Source organism: Dryobates pubescens, chromosome Z (assembly GCF_014839835.1).
Source record: "Dryobates pubescens isolate bDryPub1 chromosome Z, bDryPub1.pri, whole genome shotgun sequence".
Lineage (NCBI taxonomy): Eukaryota > Metazoa > Chordata > Aves > Piciformes > Picidae > Dryobates > Dryobates pubescens.
This window is the reverse complement of record NC_071657.1, coordinates 127,844,399-127,864,428: the sequence shown is the minus strand read 5'-3', so window position 1 is coordinate 127,864,428 and position 20,030 is coordinate 127,844,399. Positions and strand designations below refer to the sequence as shown.

Below are 20,030 nucleotides of genomic sequence, written 5' to 3'. Positions count from 1 at the left end.
CATCCTGGTCTCCAAGCTGGGTTTGATGGATGGACCATTCAGTGGATAAAGAACTGGCTTGAGGGCTGCACCCAAAGGGTGGCTGTCAAAGGGTCCATGGCCAAGTGGAGTCCCTCAAGGATCAGTACTGGGACCAGTCTTATTTAACATCTTTGTTGGTGACATGGACAGTGGCATTGAGTGCTCCCTTAGCAAGCTTGCTGATGACTCCATGCTGTGTGGTCTGGCAGACATGCTGGAGGATAGGGATCCATCCAGAGGGACTTTGGCAGGCTGGAGAGGTGGGTCCAAACCAACCTCATGAAGTTCAATAAAACCAAGTGCAAGGTCTTGTATCTGGGTCAGGGCATTCCTAAGCACTGATACAGGCTGGGCAGTGACTGGCTTAGAGCAGCCCTAAAGAAAAGGACTTGGGGGTGCTGGTGGATACGAAGCCTAACATGAGCCAGCAGTGTGCACTTGCAGCCCAGAAAGCCAATTGCATCCTGGGCTGCATCAAAAGAAGTATAGCCAGGAGTTTTGAGGGAGGTGATTCTCCCCCTCTACTCTGCTCCGGTGAGACCTCAGCTGTAGTACTGCATCCAGCTCTGGAGTCCCAGGAAGGATCTGGACATACTGGAGTGTGTCCAGAGGAGGGCCATGGGGATGATCAGAGGGCTAGAGCTCCTCTCCTATGAGGGCAGGCTGAGAGAATTGGGATTATTCAGTCTGGAGAAGAGAAGGCTCTGAGGAGACCTTATTGTGGCCTTCCAGTATCTGAAAGGAGCCTGCAAGAAAGCTGCTGAGGGACTTTTTAGGGTGTCAGGTAGTGATAGGACTAGAGGGAATGGAGCAAAACTAGAAATGGGTAGATTCAAATTGGATGTTAGGGAGAAATTCTTCACCATGACAATGGTGAGACACTGGAACAGGTTGCCCAGGGAGGTGGTGGAAGCCCCATTCCTGGAGGTTTTTAAGGCCAGGCTGGATGTGGCTCTGAGCGACCTGATCTAATGTGAGGTTTCCCTGCCCGTGGCAGGGCGTTTGGAACTAGATGATCCTTGAGGTCCCTTCCAACCCTAGTAAGTCTGTGATTCTATGATACTTAGAAATGTAAAATGTTGAACTCCTTTAAATACCACAAAAAATGTACTTGTGGTAGTGTCCTTGTTCACTATTTTCACTTTAATATACCAGAGTGTTCTTGCCTTTATCTCAGGTCTGAAATTAAATAGGATATTTCTCTTGAAAAGGAACTCCATTGAAAATTTAAAAGCACCAGAAAGCTGCTATCTTAGCTGAGATGCTTTGCAGTTTTTAGGCATTCTTAGAAAGTATTTCATTAATAGAGTTGTGGGAGGATTGATTTTTGGCTTTTTTCAGCATGAATATAGTATAGTGCTTGTTGCTGTTCTGTCAAGTGCCTTGCATTTGTGGATCTTGCGTTATTTTCACATCAACCACTGAATGATCACAACTAAAACATGCTGGTCAATGGTACCTGGTAGAAACACTCTTTGGATCTTGGTATTCTCCAAATACATACTAGCCTGATTGAATGTGATTAGCCATGAGTATGGGCATGACATGATCTTCATGTGAACTGATACCTTCTGGTAACCGGGAGAATGAGAACCATTTTTCTTGCTGCTTTTACCATCTTCCCTCCAGCCAAAACTACAGATTCTTGCATGGGATGCAGCTGGAATGTCAAATCCTGAGAAGTAGTTCCAAATTTGAAATTTAAAAGAATCTAAAGGAATATGTCACAGTTTGGGACAAAAAGGAGTTTTGTCTTCTGTGCTGTCTGCTCCTCCTAAACCACTAAGCTCTCTTTTTTCCTGACTTTGTTTTTAATTGTATAAATTTAGCAACGGGTGTTAGTGTTGACTCTTCTGTCTGTGACGCCCCTTTTAAAGTAGTGGAGAAAATTAGTCTTTCCAAAGTTAATTCATTAAATAACATGTAAATTTTCATGGTCTTTTAATATTCCAGTAGTATTACATTCCTCTGCTTTGTTGTGTGAAATGCAGTGTCAAACTGACTAAAAGTCGCACTATGAACTGTATTAGCAGTACTCAGTATCTAAGTAATGGGTTTGTGAGAAGTGATGTAATGCTGCATAAATGTTTTCAGTTGCTGCACTTTGAGTTTTCTGATATTCCATCAAACTTCAGGATCTCTGGTTTTGCAGTTACTATAACTGCAAGAATTTTTGGCATGTCTTTGTGTCTAGAAAGAGTACAACGGAGGAAAGGTTACTTTTTCTGGGGGGAGGGGGAAAAACCCAACCAAACCCAAGGAACTTCTGCAGGTTTTACTTCTGCAGTCTGCCTTAGTGAACTCAAGACTTGTGTTACAACAAGCATGAACTCTACAGCTATTTCTTAAGTTACAATTTAGTAGGTAGATTTGTGTCTAAGTAAAACCTTTTCTGTGGATGGATGTGGAGTGCAGAATTCTGAGCTTTAAACTGCCTCAGTTGGGAGGTGTCCTGGGACTTTGAGCTGTGAGAGATGTTTGAGCACAGCTTGCAGGGTTTTCTGCTTCTGTAAAGCATTCCTGAGGTTTTGTTAAGATACAGAACAGAAGTAATGTTGCTGTGTTTTATATAAAAAAGTATGTATACCACCACTGCATGATTTAAACTTACAGGACCAAAGTATGCTCACAAATGGGAGTGAAAACAGACCTCGGTCCCATATTTCAAGTTCAAATGTGGTTTTAGTGGGTTTGCCTGTCCTGACTTAATTTCAGATTTTTCTTGTTTAAACTATTAAAGTAGCAGTTCAGCTTTTGTCAAGTTTTCATCTTGCCTATCGCGCAAAGAGTGGTAGGTGATGGTCTGGTCAGTGGCTGTTCTGCTAACAGAACTTACAGCTTACGGCATTCACTGCGACAGTCTGTTGTAATATTAATGCTTGCAACACCTCTACAGGTGAGGGCATTTACCATAATTATGGTAAATTATAGCACTGTAGGAGGAGAACTCCTTTGTAGCTAGGTTTTTCTTTCCTTTTTCCGTCCTTTCCCCTACTCTCCCTTGACTTGATTCATATATTCCTTTTGTGGGATTCGAAAGTAGTTTCCTTTGGGAACATTAAAGCCATTTAGAATTCTAATTACAGATCTCTGATTAGTTTCACAGTTTTGACCATTTCTTTAATGAACTGTGTTTGAGACTTGCAGATCAGACTTCTGCTTACTTGGATTGCTAAAGAAGGTTAGAAGTGTTTTTGTGTGATGGGTATCTGCAGGAGTGTTTCTTCTCTCGGTAAAAGAAATTATAATTAAAATGCTTCCTGCTGCCAAGATGAAGAAATAAGGTCCTGACCAGAAGAAAAAATGTTGGGAGGCAAATTCTCTCTCCCCCCAACTCCTGGATATCTGGGTGGTAAAGGGAAACCAGTGTAGTTTGTAAGTGAAATAGGAGGAAGTTAAGAAATCTGATGGTGACATTTTTACCTCTGTCCTGCTGCTTTTTCTAGGAAAAGCACTAAAAATGACAGTTTGAAACCTCAGTCGGTTTGCTTCAGGTTTGAGTGCTTAAGTTAACCGTATCTTGGTAATGTCTTAATTTCTTCAATCTTTTGTGAAGTTTTAATTTGTTCTTTTAAATAATTTTTAAATGTAGTTCCAAAGAAAACTGCTGGTCTCTCTAGGGCTTGTTGGGTGCAAGATGTAGGTGCTTTTATATCATGTCTGCTGGCTATTCAGTCCTTGGTGTAGAGTCTGTTTTGGTTTGGGTTTTGGTTTGGATTTTTTGTGTTTTATTCTGTGTGTGGTAGGTAAGCCTCCAAAGAATATACACTTACTGTTTCTTATGAGATTAGATTCTTTCCACCTGTATGATGTAGATCACAGGGATATTCTCTCTCTGTATTACTTTGTACTGCTGCTTTGCAGATGAGTTAAAGGGTGCATCCTCTCCCCATTCATGATACTGCACTGCATCTGTGTTTGTGATTTGTTCCTTGATGGTAGAACTTTCCCTGCATTTTCTTCTGAGTGCCATTACTTTTAATTGTATGAGAGAAGCAAGAAGAAAGCTGCCTTTTTTTTTTTTTTTGACTCATCTGGTTTGTGTTGAAACTTATCAGTGCATTTAACTTTGGAAAGCAAAAGCACCATCGGTGGTCTTCAAACACCCCAAAATCCTTGCATTTGTTGAACAAAAAACATTTTTCAAGTTGAAAATACCAGTTGCTAGACAGCATTAGTGATGCTCATAAATTGCAAACAGATTGTAAATGATCTATATCTAACTTTCAATGCCATGAGTTTCTACTCTACAAGAGTATAATGAAATGGAGAGCGCTCATTAAATCCATAGCGGTCAGTTCTATTTTCAAGTTGCCATCTAAATGAACTGTGTAAACTCTGTGTTTTCCAGACTACATTTGGTAAGAAGATGAAGAACAGAAAGCAGTATATTCAAGATACCGAGGGTCAGAAGCATGAAGGCATGGAAGGTAAAGTCTCTGTGTGTGAAAATATTCAAGTCTATTATTCAGGTTCAAGCTGTGCAGGTCAGATTTTACATTTGCTCTCTCAATTAGTATGCTGCTTGTTTTGAAAGAAGTTACATAAACATAACCACTGCCTCAGCATAATATGTTTTTTTCCTTTGGCCTGTGGTGTCCTTAAATCCTTTCTTGTCTCTTCTGTTTATTATTGTTGACATCTACTAGCAGAACAAAAGTGTAAAATGCAATTGTTACTGAGAAAGAATAATAAAATTCCTTGAGGAAAAGTTCTTGCATTTTGATATTCTGAAAGCAGTTTCTAACTTTAACAGAATTGGGAGCATTTTTTACTTAATATATGTGATTAGGTAAATATTTGAGGATGTTCAGGTTAAAATAGTTTTTACACTAGTGAACTAGAATAAAGGTAGACTGTGTGTGTAAGATAATGAACACAGAGTATGCTGGTCTAATTTATTTCACAGAGAGAATGCAAACATCCAAGGAGAAAGAACTCAGGAAGATCATAGTCTAAATGACTATGTGGCCAATAGGAAACACTGTGTGATGCTTGCTCTATTTAAATAAACCTAGACCTACCTTTCCTTTGGTTAATGACAAATATTGGTACAGTATTCTATGAAATATGCTGCATAGTATTTTTTACCTGAAATATATTCTTTCAAGCTACTCCTGGCCAACCTCTTGAGTGCATTAGACATGAGAACTTGCTTTTTAACTACAGAAAAAATGTATCTTACTGCCTTATTCAAATCTAGAAGGACTTTGTTTCAAAAATTCTGTGTCAATGTTAATACCAGGTGAAGAAAATGAAGAAAACTGTTCCTGCTCTACTTTATTATATGATGGTGACACATGCCCCATCTGTCTGAACTGCCTTCTCGAGCAAGAGATTGGTTTTCCTGAGAACTGCAGTCATACCTTCTGCATGACTTGCATTCTTAAATGGGCTGAGGTAAGACTAAGAACCGAGGTGTGTGTTTATTTTTCAGTAAAATCTATTTCATCTAATAACTACAGATTTATTTATTGATTTAAAAGGAAGTAAGTTATGCATTCTGACTACTTGTGGAGAAGGTCTCAATGACCTGTTCATAAACCACAGGAAACTTTTTCCTTAGTGCAATAAAGTGCTTTGTTTTCTTTCACTAAACATCCTGACATACTAATTGCTACTGAAGATTAGGGATCAGTTTAAAAAAAAAAAATAATTAATAATAGTGTTGGCTCTTTGGAAGATCAGGTAATATTATGTATATGTTGCTATTTTGTGGTGTCACTGGCTTAATCCTGTTTTGTTACCCCTTATGCTGTTTGTCATACTGTCAGCTCTTAGAAATTTCTTCTTAGAACTTCTTAGAAGTTTCTTAATAGAAACGTGAGTCTGATAAACCTTCAGTTTCTAACTGCAAAGAGAATTCAGCCAAAAGGTTTAGTGCTAGTTCCAGTGCTATTCTGAGTTACATTTTTATTTTAATGACAGTTATAGCTGCTATTTGATGTTTTTGTAGATAGTTCAGGGAAAATGACTTGTTGAACAAGTTCTTGATGATCTTGATCTATTTTGTTCCTTTTTCCTCACATAGGTCCTGTAATGATTGTGCTAAGTCTTTAGTATCTTTCTTTCCTGTAACTTTTTGAGTTATCAGTACAATTTGGGGTATGATCAAAGGAGATGCTGCTTTTCATCCTGCTTCTGTGCCGTTGAACGAGTTGTTCATTGTAGTAACATCAACTGCTTGGTTTCTTCGCACTAACTTTCTTTTGAAGTAAATGATTTTGGTTTCAGTATGTCCTTTAGAAGGCTAGTATCACTTGTATATACATATGCAATATAATGAAATATTATTTTTACCTATTATATTTCAATTGTTTATTTCTTAAGGCACACAGTAACATAAATCACTTATTTCTGAAGATTTCGTATGAACTTCAGTGTTAAAGGTTTTTAGATGAAACTTACTGTAGATTTGCAAACAAGATAATAAGTCTCCCATTGCCAGATTTTCTGTTCTGCAAATTATTAATTGCAGTGCTCTTATAAATAAGAGAACAGGAAATTCTAAGCCACAATTTTATCCTGACTTCCTTAGCTGGTTGTTATAATGGCAGATGAAAAGCGATAAATAGTGATGTGCACATGAAAACAGTACAGTAGATGGAGGCTTGCTGCTGGATTGGAGTTTATTCACATGTCTAACAGATGCATTTAAGCCTAAAGAGGAAGGGAAATTACCTTGCTTTAAAGAGGCAAATGAATCACACAACGTGGGGGTTTTGCTATGTCATTTTGGGTTTGGTACAAAACAGTATCCAAACAGGATAAAGACAATTTCTGCTCTTAAGCATTTACAGGTGAAGCAGATATGATGCCATAAAAATGGTGAGGTGTTGCCTTTTTAAGGGTATGAAAGGCTTCTATTGGGAAGAAGGAAAGATGTTTCATTAATAACATCTGATGTGTAAAATCAGCCAGCCTTCCTTTTCTTATGATACTTGACAGTTGGACCTGTTGAGTTCATAAAACTCTGTTGCCCAATCTAGTAGTTTTAGTTTTAAAGGGGGGGAAAAAAGTGCTGACAACTGGCCAACAGATGTTCAGAGGCTTCAGCTGTGAGAAGCAGTTGAGATTTTATAGCGTGGAATGGTAGAAACCTATTATAAGCAGGTGGTCAATTGAAACATGCTGATGCCATGTGGGTTTTGTGTCTAATATTAATACTTGGCAAGTAAATACTTTTCTTTTTTGAGAACTGTTGAATGTGGTTTAGCTTTCTCTACTAGTTTTTGGTTGATATAACCAACAATAAAAAAGAGTAGTCAAATTTAAGTCACTATGAAGAGTGATGATACAAAAAATATCTGCCTTCTGAAAAATATGCTACCAGGTTCTGTTTAAAGTCTTTCTGTTTAAGTGATGGAGAATAACAATTAAGAATTAGGTTATCAGAAAGAAAGACCCTAATGTTCCCATTTACTTGAAGTGCTCATATCTGCAATTATGCTACCTAAAGTACTAAGAAGGCTTTGCCAGCAGTCTGTGTTCAAGTTGGGTATTTTCTCCATCCTTCTGTGTTGTATCTGGACTTCAAAATATAACAGGCACAACTACTTCTATTAACTCATTTTGAAATTGTATATAATCACTGTTCTTCTGACAGTTTATGGCTTTATTTGTAACTGTTTGGATTCTAATTGAACCCAGGGTAGTTTCAGCATACAGCAAAAATTTGGTGGTGGCTTGTTGGTGTTTTTATTTTGTTGTTGTTACCATTCTCCTCCCTCTTCTATGGGAGATTTTCAACGTTGCAACTGCAGTTAAGTGTCTGGTACCTGTGCCTTTGGCCATGCTAATCAACACTCTCCCAAGAATTGCTGGGCTGCACTGGACAGGCAAACTGTGGGGGACTGTTCTCAGTAGGTACACAAAGACTGATTTAAATGCAGCTCATCCTGTGCTAGCTGTCAGCAGCTTCTGTAAACCAACACACTGTAATTTACTAATGCAGACTTTCAATCTTGAGGCTTTGTATTTCAGTGAGGCTATGTTGGAGCATGTTCAAAAGTAACAGGGACTAAATCTGGTGCTGAGGTTATTTGGCACATCCTTCACTGGATCTGCCGAAGGGCAGTGTAAGTGAAGGGTTAGTTTTGGTGTAAAGAACATGTACATGATAATGTTATCCTGCCTACAAAAAAAAAGGGGGGGGGGTGGGGAGTGTGCTTTGGCTATTGCTGTGTGTAGAAAAGAGGGAGAGGTGAAGCAACAACAAAAAAAGTCAGTGTGGAGTCTTGTAAACATGGGAAGTCATTACAGTTTGTGCTTTTCTTGTCTGTAATACCACCAGTAGATAAAAACTGGTTGGATTGAAACTATGCGTTTCTTTAGCATTGTTTTTCTGGTATGCTTGCATTCTGTGTTTCTGTTGGGTAAGCACATGTGTTCTAGTTTTATAATAATCAGTTCTAAAAGTATTTAAATAAATCCTAAGGTGAAGGGAGTTTAACTAGGTATCTATGGCAAGCACATGAAGTGGCCAAAGCCACCTCAGCTAAGGCAACTTCTTTAGCAGCAATAGTATCTTCCCGCATGCATTAAAGGAAGGCTCTTCCTTCATATTCAAATAAAACAATCTTAGAAGTAAAGGAAAAAAATATTCACTGTACTTTATTGTAGGCTTTTTAACTTCCCTTCTGTTCTTCAGAATGCTAATAAATATTTTAAAGACTTCTATCCTTGCTTTTCTATCAGTGCCTCTTATGAATCATGTGAGAAGAGTGCTAAAGGTTCAGGGTATTTGTCTACATTGTCACAATGATTGTAACAGGCATCTATTTCAGTGACCCTGCCCTACTAAACTTGTATCTATCTCTGCACCTAGCTTCCCTCATTCAAATCCTTCAGATAAGTAAACATGAAAGTCAAGTACATTCAACTATAAATTCTCCAAAGTATTGGGGTGTATTCAGAAAGGCCCCTTGCAGTATCAGTGGTTGACTTAAGACTAAGCAGTTGACATTTCTAGCAGCTATTCTGCTCTTAGAATAGTTGTTTCCTTTGTGCTGGTATAAGGCTTAGGTCATTGATTATGTAGAGTGTACTGTACATGTACATTCTTCTGAGGGTGAAGAGTTACCTGTATGATAACTGGAATTCTTGATAAGTGTTCCTTCTGTTACGGGTTTCTATTGTCCTAAAGGATATAGGAAGGAATCCGCTTATGTGGCAACAAGCTCCACAGGGGTCTTCAGTACAGAGCACTGTGGGCAGGAATAAGATTACATAAACGGACCAAATATGCAATGTGTTCAAAGATACACTAAACCTAAACCCCAAAACAACAATAGAAAACCTTGTTCAAGTGTGTCCAAGGTGATGTAAATGTACACAATGCATTTGACAACTGCTGCACAGAAAAACTATATTAATTCAATTCTTTTCAGAAAAACCTAGACTCTACATAAATTTCAATTTTTTCCCCTCTCTCCTCTTCCCCTCCCCCCCAAATGACATGTTTGTGATATACAGTTGTTCTTGGCATGTTCCCCTGCTTAAGCAGAGTGGTTAAAGCATAGTGTAGACATCTGTGTGCTTCTGAGTTTGACTTCAATTCTTTCAATAAGTGTCAAATGAAGTACAATAACATGTGCAGTGTCTTTCTTATCATAGAATTCACAGATCCTTACAAATACTGAATCATTTCATCCTTTTCTGAAGACAGAACTTGTCAACACTTCATGGCAGTTCTGGGTTGGAAGTAGGAGTAGCCGACTGTGTGATACAGGTAGAGAAAAGAGCTGTTTAGAATTGTAACTAGGTCATCTGTTAGTTGAGACTAGGAACTCTGTATCTTTACTATCCATGAATGACATTTAAAAAAAAACAAAGCAGCTAACATCTCCTGTGAGAAATGGTGCTTTCCTAAAGCACAACCACAAAAAATTTCAATGTACTTTACAAAAAGTGAACTGAAAGAGATGTCCTTTATTTATACATGCTTTGAGAAAACAGTGCAATTCCCAATGCCATCTTCCTTTCATCAAAATGTGGAGAGGTGTTTCTCAATACATGTGTTGGTATAGTCTCCCTTTTCACTGAAGCTGGAGGTGGAGTTGTGGACTTTTAATGTACTATTATAATAGGTGAAGTGAAACATACATTATTTTTACAGTCTGAACCTCTCTTTTCTGGTATTGTTTAACAGCTTCTCTAATAAATAAGCAGTAAAGAGCACAGGATTGTGTTTCTTACTGGATCAGCTTTTCATAGAATGGTCCAGGCTGGAAGGGACCTCTGAAGGTCATCTAGTCTAACCCCCTCTGCAATGAGCAGGGACACCCTCAACTAGATCAGGCTCTCCAGAGCCCTGTTGATCCTCACTTTGAATATCTCCAGGGATGGGGCCCCAAACACCTCCCTGGGCAACCTCATGGTAAAGATCCTAACATCCAATCTAAATCTGCTCTTCTCTAGTTTGAAGCTATTGCCCTCATCTTGTCACTGCAGGCCTTTGGAAACAGACTCCTTCCATCCTTCTTGTAGGGCCCCCTTCAGGTACTGGAAGGCTGCTATTAGGTCTCCCCAGAGCCTCCTTTTCCCCAGGCTGAAAAACTTCAGCCTGTCCTCATAGCAGAGGTGCTCCAACCCCCTGATTTTTATGTCCTTCCTCTGGACGCACTCCATCATGTCCATGTCCTTCCTATATGGAGGAGTCCAACCCTGGATGCAGTACTCCAGGCAAGGTCTCACCAGAGCAAAGTGGTAAAATCACCTCTCTGGATCTGCTGGCAACACATCTTTTGATGCATCCCAGGATGTGATACAGTAGTTGAAGGTATTTTACTGTGGGTCACTTGAATGAAGAAGGAAAAAAAACCCACATAGGCAAAGAGATATATTGCAACAGTTCAATTCTGTACTCAAATCTTGTTACTACTTGCTATGAAATGTTATAACGTGGAACTTGATGAGGATATCTGCCAAAGTTGCTTTATCAGCCAAATATGTTTGGAGATTAGCTTGCACCTATTTGTGTAGCTTCCTGAAACGTCCCAGCAGGAATAAAGTAACTGCTTCAGCTTTTTGTGTACCCCACTTTGCTCAAATACTCTTTGAAGTGATGCAGTTAAACTAAGAGGTGTTTATTTCTTGAGTTTCGAGATCAGTTTAGTGGTGCTGTAGCAGTTACAGGAATACTGAATATTAAATTATGCCTGTGCAGCTAAAGCAGGATTTTTCTTAGAGGGTCATCCAAACCAAATAAAAGACTATGCAATGCTTTCTCTTTAAAACTTCAGAACAAATGCACACATCCTCATGGGTAGCTTTTTGGGAGTTGCAGGTTTTGTGAAGAGAATTCTCCAGACATCATGGGGTAGCTGAAAGAATTAATCACTGCAGTTACCAGTTTTAACATGAAAACTATGAGTAGTTTTGTGTGGAAAGTGAAACAACTGAAGGCACTTAGAATAGCTGCTCAGCACACTTCAGTGTTTTTTCCAAGAAAAGCACTGTTGTGAAGAAAAGCAAAGCAAATCACAATTTGATTATATGTTGAGATTTTTTTTTTTTACCAAGCTATGTTAGAGGAAGATATTTTATGAACCTGTGCTGCTTTTAAAGTTGTGACTCATCCTACACCCCTCCTTCAGGCACAATAAAAGTGATAGCTGCTGCTCGGACTCATTCCATCTCAGTGGCTTTTTGCTGCTTTTATTTTTTTTTCTTCACCCTTCCCCCCCAAACAAACAAACCTAAAGCAAAACAACCCACAAGGAAAAACTAGACAAGCCCACCACCAACACAAACTCCAGTGTACATTCGCTTACTTATGCTGCTACTTGAACAGAAGCTTTGGAGGAAGGAGGACTCAACACCTTTGTTACTGAGCCATGTTCTCAAAAAAAGAGAAGAGAGCCACCACTCCTCATGGCTGCTGCTTGTAAAAATGTAGTACTTCTTTTTGTCACCCTTGCCCTTTTCTGTAGCAACACCAATTAAGCCTTACTGTTGGAAAGAATAGAGGACTTTTTTTCTTCTGTTTCCATTTAAAATGCTTGTTCTTGTACATTAGCAGACAGATGAGAGCTGATGCCTACTTAGAGGTTTTATAGATGAAGTAACCCCTAACTTCCCTCAAAGGCTACCCAACAATTGTACTGCACAGGGGAGCCTCGGGGTGCGCATAGGGCTGTCCAGTCTTTACAAGAATTTGTCTTGAGATTTGTTGTCAACTATCCTAGGGCTATGAAAAGCAACTAAGTAGGAGTGGGAAGAGCATCTTCTCTTCTGAACTTCATGGTAGCTTCTGTGTCTTCCAGATTGTTGGTTTTGGTTTGTTGGGTTTTTTTTCTACTGCTCTATATACCTATGTAATTTTTAAACACTTGACCAGAAGAACTGAACATGTAACAGTGAACACTTTCTAGAGGAGCAAAACCACCTGTCATTTCTGTTGCTCCTAGTAACACTTAGTGTTCTGTGATACTTTATTCATTGCAGTGAACAACTTTCTGTGGCTTGAGAGCATAACTTAATATTCACATGTGGAAACAGACTGTGTTCTTGGAAAGGACTAAGGATTACTAAGGTAATCCTGAACTCACACTGAAAATTACTAAGAATTGCCTTCCTCCCTATCTTTGGCAGTCTGGTATATCTAAGAAGCTCAGTATTTACTTTGAAGCTTGCAGCTGATTCAGCAGTTACAGTGCCTTGCATGCTACCCAATCCCCACCTGAACAATGCAATGCTGTTACTGTGGATTGGCTTTACATTGACTACGGGACAAAAACTGTCTTCATGATCTGAGGCCAGAGGGAGCTAGCCTAATTCCTCAGTATGCTTTTCTTACCAAGGCAGGGAGACTGCAGGGAACAATGGCATCCCCCAAGAGGGAAAATCTTTAGTTAGGATAATATACCAAAGCATCAAAAGCAGAGGTAATGGCTTTAGCATACACTCTTGTTCAGCAACTTGTTCATGAAACTACACCTGGGGTGTTTTTTTTGTTTTGTTTGGTATTTTAATGAGTCTAACTTTGTTCTGTCTACCCCATGTGAAATCAGAAGCTGCCTGAATGCTTGAGGTTTGGGGGCTCTGTAGGTGAAAGAGAAGTTGAGCGCTTTGAGGAGAACATAATGAACTGGAAAACGAAAAGCCCCACTGAAAAGAGACCCATGAAGTTCACAGAATGTCAGGGCCGGTGTTTATATGCCAGTCTCTCCTAACTGCTTATGCGATTCTAATACTATCTTGGTTGCGTAAATAAAGTGTAACACTCTGATAGTTCTCTCACAAGCAGAAATTACATGCCTCTGAAGGGCATACAATTCATATACTTGTTCCGTGGATGAATTGGGGCTGGAGGCTGTGTGTGGGTTTTTTTCCTTTCTTTTAGAAGAGTTATGAACTCTGCCTGTGAAGGCCAATGGAATGAAGAATGACAAAAAAAACCCCAAAACAACAAACAAACAGAAAATCCACCAACTCACCCACACCCCTCCAGTATGTCTGGAATTAAAATGGATAAACAGATCTCCAGCAGCAAAAATTAATATGTAGTATGGATTTATTGGAAAGTTGATTCACTACATGATCCAATTAGATGGAACTTCAGTTGAAGCTTCCCTGTTTCATGGTTAATAACATTTTATTGTTCCCTCTGTGTGCGTTATCTGATGTAGTGCAGCCTCAGTAAGAGGACACTGAGGTGATCAGGCAAAAAAACCAATCTATAGTTCCATCAAACTGTAGAGTAAAATAACCTTTAGTTCCATTGCCTTGCCAAGTGATTTGTAAAATTCTATTTTTCTTACATGTGGGAATCTGTTCTCTTTGCTGACTGCACTGACAGAGAGGTAGCATAGTCAAATATGTAAGATGAAGGAAGATGTTACCCTGTTTCTCCCAGTCTTCCTGGATTTGTGTTGTGAGGGGACATGCAGCCCAACACGTTCTGCTGAAGACCACATTAAGAAATAAAACACTAGAAGAATGAAAAATGAAAATGACACTTGCATATTGGTATAAAATTAGCTACCTTAAAGGGGGAAGAGGAAAAAAAAAAGTAGGTAGTGTGTTGTAAAATGCTTTTCCTTCTGAGAGGCATTCTTGTTTCCTTTAGATTTTCCCCTAAGGAGAAATCTACTTACATGAAACAAAACAGCAAGTGCATGGATAACGTGTAATTATCTTTTCTTACTAAGAGCAAGTGGTAATTTGTTGTCTTTCTGTAAGCTATTACAGCAGCAAAAGTATAGAAACCTGAGACTTCCTCTAACTTGGTAAAATTTTGTTAATAAGAACAATAATTTTTCAGACACAGGCTTCATGTCCTATCGATCGCAGACCATTCCAGGCAGTATGCAGGCTCAATACATTAGAAGAGCAGATAAAGGTATGTTCCAGGCTTGTTTTCCTTAAATAACTTCATTTGTAGCACCACCCAAGTTATGCTGCAGCCTTATTCACACGTCTGTGTTAAATGAGGCTCCCTAACAAAATAATTATTCATGTTTTTAGCTAAGAATTAATTACTCTTTTCAAAGCAAGTGTTTAATAAAAATAATTGTAAAACTGCTGTTATGCTTTATAGTATCTTTGAGCATTCCTGATTATATCTAAGAATAGAAATACAGTAATTGGTCTCAAAGTGTTTTTAACTGGGTTTTTGTAAACAAGTATTGTATCAATTAGCATGCAGTCTTGCCCTCATTTTTTTTTTCCCCCCTGAGGTGAATCTGGTACATTTATGGTCTCCAAGTCACAGTCAAAACCACATGAAGGCAAGAGGAATTAATGCCAGGCCCTGTTCAACTTTCTGATTTTATATATTTATTTGTTAGTTGTCAATTCTGCTACATACTGCTGTGAAGAGTGGTTCATCAAGTAGGAAAATAAAACTTGGTTCTTGAAAATGTATATAGGGAGATGCTGATGCACACAGTTCTGAAATTCTGTGGTGAAATTATGGGTTTAACTAATTCTTATGTTTGAGGGGTTGCATCTTCTGATGTTTACAAAGTGGGAGTTCCACTACCCATTTCTTGTGCTTCTGGAGGCCTAGGCAGTCAACTGCAAAGGAACCATACTGACATCTCTATATAAGTTCCCTCTTGTAGAAAACCCTGCTGGCATATTTTATTTTCTTCATTTCTGAAGAATCAAGGAAATAGCTATAACAAAGTAAAGTGCAGGTTTTCTTTGGAAGTGTTTAACAGCTATATCAAAATACGGTCTGAAAGGTTCTTTATAGAACTGCAGTGTAAACAGATGGGCAGAGACATGGGTCCTGTTCTGAAAAGGAGCCATAGGAGCAAGCAGTAGGAATAGAGGGAGTCTGTAGTGAGAAATGCTAGCATAATGATCCCTGTTAACAGTGGCACTCTAAGGAGATTTCCTTTTGTGATATTCATAATATGCTCCTAGCTTAAGGAGTTGCATATGGAGCCAAGATTCTGGAATGAGGAAATAGAAAATGTCTCATGCAAACAATTGCAACATGGCTATTGCAGCCACTTCATGGTACGTAATACAAGTTGTATTGCTTTTGTAGAACTTTAAAGATACAGTGGGGGGGAAGTTATATGAAATCTGTAAGTTACTTAACTTACTGAGGAAAATAGGAGTAAGCATTTGAAATTGAGTAGTAGTAGTTCAGCATTTTCCCAAGCCTGAACCTTATCTATCCAGATCAGTCAACTTATTTTAAAAAAGCTTAGCTTCCAAATTGTCAGTGGAAGGTGGTATATAGCTTAGAGGTACTTGGCCATAGTGGACTGCATGCTGAAGGATTTTTGGTGTATGTGGAATTAGTATGTATCTCTGGCAGAGCCAATATATACATCCAGGTGGGGTATTTTCCATTTCATCAACCAAATTGCAAATCTGAAAACTCTGAGATAATGATAGGAAATGATTTCGAGCTGTTTGAGTTGTATTTCCTCTGTAGGCCTGAATTAATTTAAAGCCCGTGTGTACTGAGATTCTATATTGGCTTGACTTTATTCTTTCAATACAGGTTCAGATTAAAAAACAACTGAGGAGGAATGAAGAGGAGGAAAACTGTGCCTGCAATAAGGGAAAACGTAGACATGCAAAGATGAGAAGTTTTGTGAGGTTGGTGGTCCACGTGGTTGCATGCTTTTTAGTGGGATATTCAAAACATATAAAGTCAACTGTTTTAAAAGGCACAGCCTGGGAAGCTTTTTAAAATCGAGTTTATTTTTAAATAAACTCTTTACCAACAGCTGTAGTTTAGCTTTACTTTTATCACTGATGTAATTCCAACACAAAGAGCAATTAAGAAGCAAGATACAGTGCATTTCTTGCATTGAGCTCTGTGGAAGCTTCATTTCTCAAGCAATTCTGACAAATTTCTTAATATCAAATAAGATTTTATGGCCCGATCATGTTTTAACAATACAAACCTTTAACTGTCTAAACAGATGTCCTCTTTTCCTTGCAAACATTTGTGGTGTTCCTCTTTTGCTATAAAGCACAGTAACTGATTTCATCCTTGTGAGTTTGAGAGGGAACTGGGAAAACATCACTTGTGTTTTGAGAAGCTTTATCGTGTGTACATTTGCTTCATTGTGTAAGGGAAGGTTCGAGATTACACAGACGAATTACGCTAAGCAGTGATAATTTAAACTCCACCTTTTAATGGAATATTTGAGACTGAATTTGAAGCAGACTTTATACAAGCAGGCTTATAACATCTTGAACAGGCTGCCACGAAATCAAAACAAAATAAAGCATTCAGATTTAATGCAGTGTATTTTTGTTGTGTCAGTGTATTATATTTTTCTTTTGCATCTGGCAGTCAGAGCTCTCTTTTATGTACAAGAAATAAAAATTTCTTAAAATAGGATCTGTTTATGTTTGGATGTCTATACTGTTAGCTTAAATATACCCAGAAATAACTTCTATAATATCTTTTGTTAATCTTGCAGAGGAGTTGTATGTCCAGACAGAGGGCCATTAAGAGCAAGATTAAGCAAAATTGTGAAGAAAAAGTACAGTAAGTTGGGATTTGTCCTCCATTTGCTAGAATTGCTGTGTTTTATTAAGGCTCTCTAGACTTTCTTTTCTTGATGAGCCAATTTAATATTTTTTTCATAATTACTTACATTTGCATGTGAAAAGTAAAAACCCAGGAACAGAAGCCTGGAACTTAAGAGAGCAAAACTGCAGCATGTGAAGCTACTGGAGAGTCTGCCTGTTCAATTTCAGTCACGGGTGAAATGGATTTGGTTTCAGCCTGAAGTAATTTTCTGCATCTGGCAGTTGGTGCACAGCTAAGGACTAGTTTTTATTCACAGGAAGTTTTCTAGTGAGAGTTCAGACACAAGAAGCACTAAGCTGTGTTTTTGGGCTGCTGTTTTGAGGGGCTTGGTGCATAGATGTTGTTTGGTTGTGTTCCTAACTTCTGAAGCTAAGCCAGTATCTTAAGAGGTGAAAACTGCTTGATAAGTAAACGGTCAAGGTGCATGCATTTTAATGTTACTCAGATTGTACATAAACACATTGCAAGTACACTTGAGATACATTTTTATTGCATTAATGATTTTGACAATAAAAAACCCCAATATGCTAAAGTTAAGATTTGTTTCTTATTGCAGGTAATATTTTATACAACACACAAACCAAGAAAGCTTTAACTATAAAGATGAACAAGGTTGGTCCTGATACAGATTTGTGCACTATTCTGTTTTTCTTGAAAGCATTTTTTAAAACTACTTTTCTAGTTATTTTAAGGTTAATTTATCTCTGTTAATTTTAGTGTGATCTGAACACAGTTATTTGTTGTCTTCTGGTTTGAAGATAAGCACTAGGTTACATGAGCTTCTCTCTCAGATTAAAATTAGTCTGGTGATAGTAAATGTTTTCATTTAGATTAGAATGTTGTATTATAGGATACTCTACTCTGTTTTCATCTTCCTTTTCCAAAAGATGGTACTGCCTACAAACTGTTAGGCAAGTATCATTGTATGAAAGCTAGGAAGGTTTTCATGAAAATGCCTGGTTGTAATCAGCCAAGTAATTTATGTAAATACACTACACATATTGCATCAAGTTGTGGGTTCTTTTTAATGGGATATTACTCCCAAGAATGTTTCTTTCTAGGATTTATGTTTTGTTCATAAATCTTAGCCTATAACACAGGCTTATAGTTTGCAGAGCTATAAAGGCTCTGTTGCTTAGTATCTGCCTTATCTCTACAAAAATACTTTGTATCTGGGACACAAGTTTGTGAGCAGTGCTTTCCTAACTCATAGTTGTTCCTGTAAATATGTCTGCATGAAATAGAAATTCATGGCCTTAAACTTTCTGAAGTGTAAATGTCGTTGTTCTCCTTAATTCTGTCTTACCTGAACTTCAAAAATCTGGAGAGAAAAACTGTCTTCAGGTGCCTGTTTTGACTACTGCCTGGCTTTCTATAGTATATGGGTATATACTACATCATGTGTCTTCTCTGTATGTGGTAACCTGAATCGTCACTTTGATTTGGTGCCTATGTTCCACAGTTCTCAGGGATATATTTAGCTCCAGCTTTCTTCTTCTAAGTCAGGTATTTAGTATTTTCAGTTCTGTACCCATGTAAAGTTAAAATACCTTTAACTGAGTTGAAGCACATTGAACTGGAAGGAAAACGCCTCTAATTTTACTTCAGGATTGGTGAATGGTTTCATATCAGGTTGCACTGATTTATTGTGCACTGTTTGATAGCGTTAATGTCTCAAATGACCCCTGTTGCAAAAGAAAAGGTGCTTAAACAAAAGCAGAACCATTAAAAACTGACTGTTAGGTGCAGGGCTCAATTAGCCAATAAAGATTTGAAACTTAAAAGAAAGCTTTGGTTTACAACCACTTAGTAAGCATGCCTGTGGAACATCTAGGTAGCTTTTTTTTAGGTGGAGGAAGAAGTTACAATATTCAAAATGGTAGTATTTTAAAAATAAACCCAAGATCTTTTTAGGAGAAACTAACAATTTGCACAGTGATGGAGCAGGGCATCAAAGTTGGATGGAGTGCATGGATAACAAATGCATGCTTGACATATATTCTATTGCAAAGTTTGTTTTTCACAGAATTGTCAGGGTTGGAAGGAACTTCAAGGATCATCTTGTTCCAACCCTCCCTGCCATGGGCAGGGACACTAGATCAGGCTGCCCAGAGCCACATCCAGCCTTAAAAACCTCCAGGGTTGGGGTTTCCACCACCTCCCTGGGCAACCTGTTCCACTGTCTCACCACCCTTATGGTGAAGAACATCTTCCTAAGGTCTAATCTAAATCTGCCTTCCTTGAGCTTGGATCTAGCTTTTCATTAGGGTAAAGACAGCATTTCCCCACATTTTCTTTCAGAATATCAGTTCACACTTTAAAACACCAGTCATAGGGAATGAGCAGCAATGTTCTAGTCAGATTCAAGGTGGCATTAACCTTTTAGGTGAAAGGACATAAATGGCAAGAAGGCATCAGTGTAAGTGTGTGTGTCAGTCTTGAGGATTACTGTTTAGCTTGGGTTTCCCTGCAGTCAGCTCAGTGCACAGCAGCAGAATTTACTGCTCACAACACAAAGGGCAATATGCTAGCATACACTGGGGCAAGGCCTTATTAACAATTGAAATAGTGGGTGGTGGTCATTGAATTGTGAAGTGGGTTCTGAACATTGTGTCTGTGTGTGAGCATCTGGTAAACAGATGCACCAGTCAGTCTTCAGTTTTTTAATCCTACCTAAAGGCAAAGGAAAATCCCAGCTCTTTCACAGAATCACAGAATGCTAGAGGTTGGAAGGCACCTCCAGAGATCTTCGAGTCCAACCCCCCTGCCAAAAGCCCTAGGGGAGGCCACACAGCAATGCATCCTGGTGGGTTTTGAAAGCCTTCAGAGAAGGAGACTCCACAACCTCCCTGGGCAGCCTGTTCCAGTGCTCCGTCACCCTCAGAGTAAACAAGTTTCTCCTCATGTTGAGGTGAAACCCTCTATGTTGACGTTTGCATCCCTTGTTCCTTGTCTTATTACTGTGCACAACCAAAAAGAGATTGGACTCCTCTGC

The 20,030-nt window shown here is 38.6% G+C and overlaps 1 protein-coding gene across 1 annotated transcript in view; it reads left to right on the top strand.

Annotated features, from left to right (window-relative positions):
- The first annotated feature begins 4,372 nt into the window (after positions 1 to 4,372).
- SCAF11 (SR-related CTD associated factor 11) overlaps positions 4,373 to 20,030 on the top strand; it is a 34,005-nt gene continuing 18,347 nt past the window's right edge. Inside the window, exons 1-6 of the mRNA XM_054178099.1 lie at positions 4,373 to 4,451; positions 5,267 to 5,421; positions 14,288 to 14,365; positions 15,989 to 16,086; positions 16,923 to 16,990; positions 17,592 to 17,647. Coding sequence (XP_054034074.1) covers positions 4,391 to 4,451; positions 5,267 to 5,421; positions 14,288 to 14,365; positions 15,989 to 16,086; positions 16,923 to 16,990; positions 17,592 to 17,647 — 516 coding nt within the window. The 5' untranslated portion in view covers positions 4,373 to 4,390. The remainder of the gene's footprint in view (positions 4,452 to 5,266; positions 5,422 to 14,287; positions 14,366 to 15,988; positions 16,087 to 16,922; positions 16,991 to 17,591; positions 17,648 to 20,030) is intronic.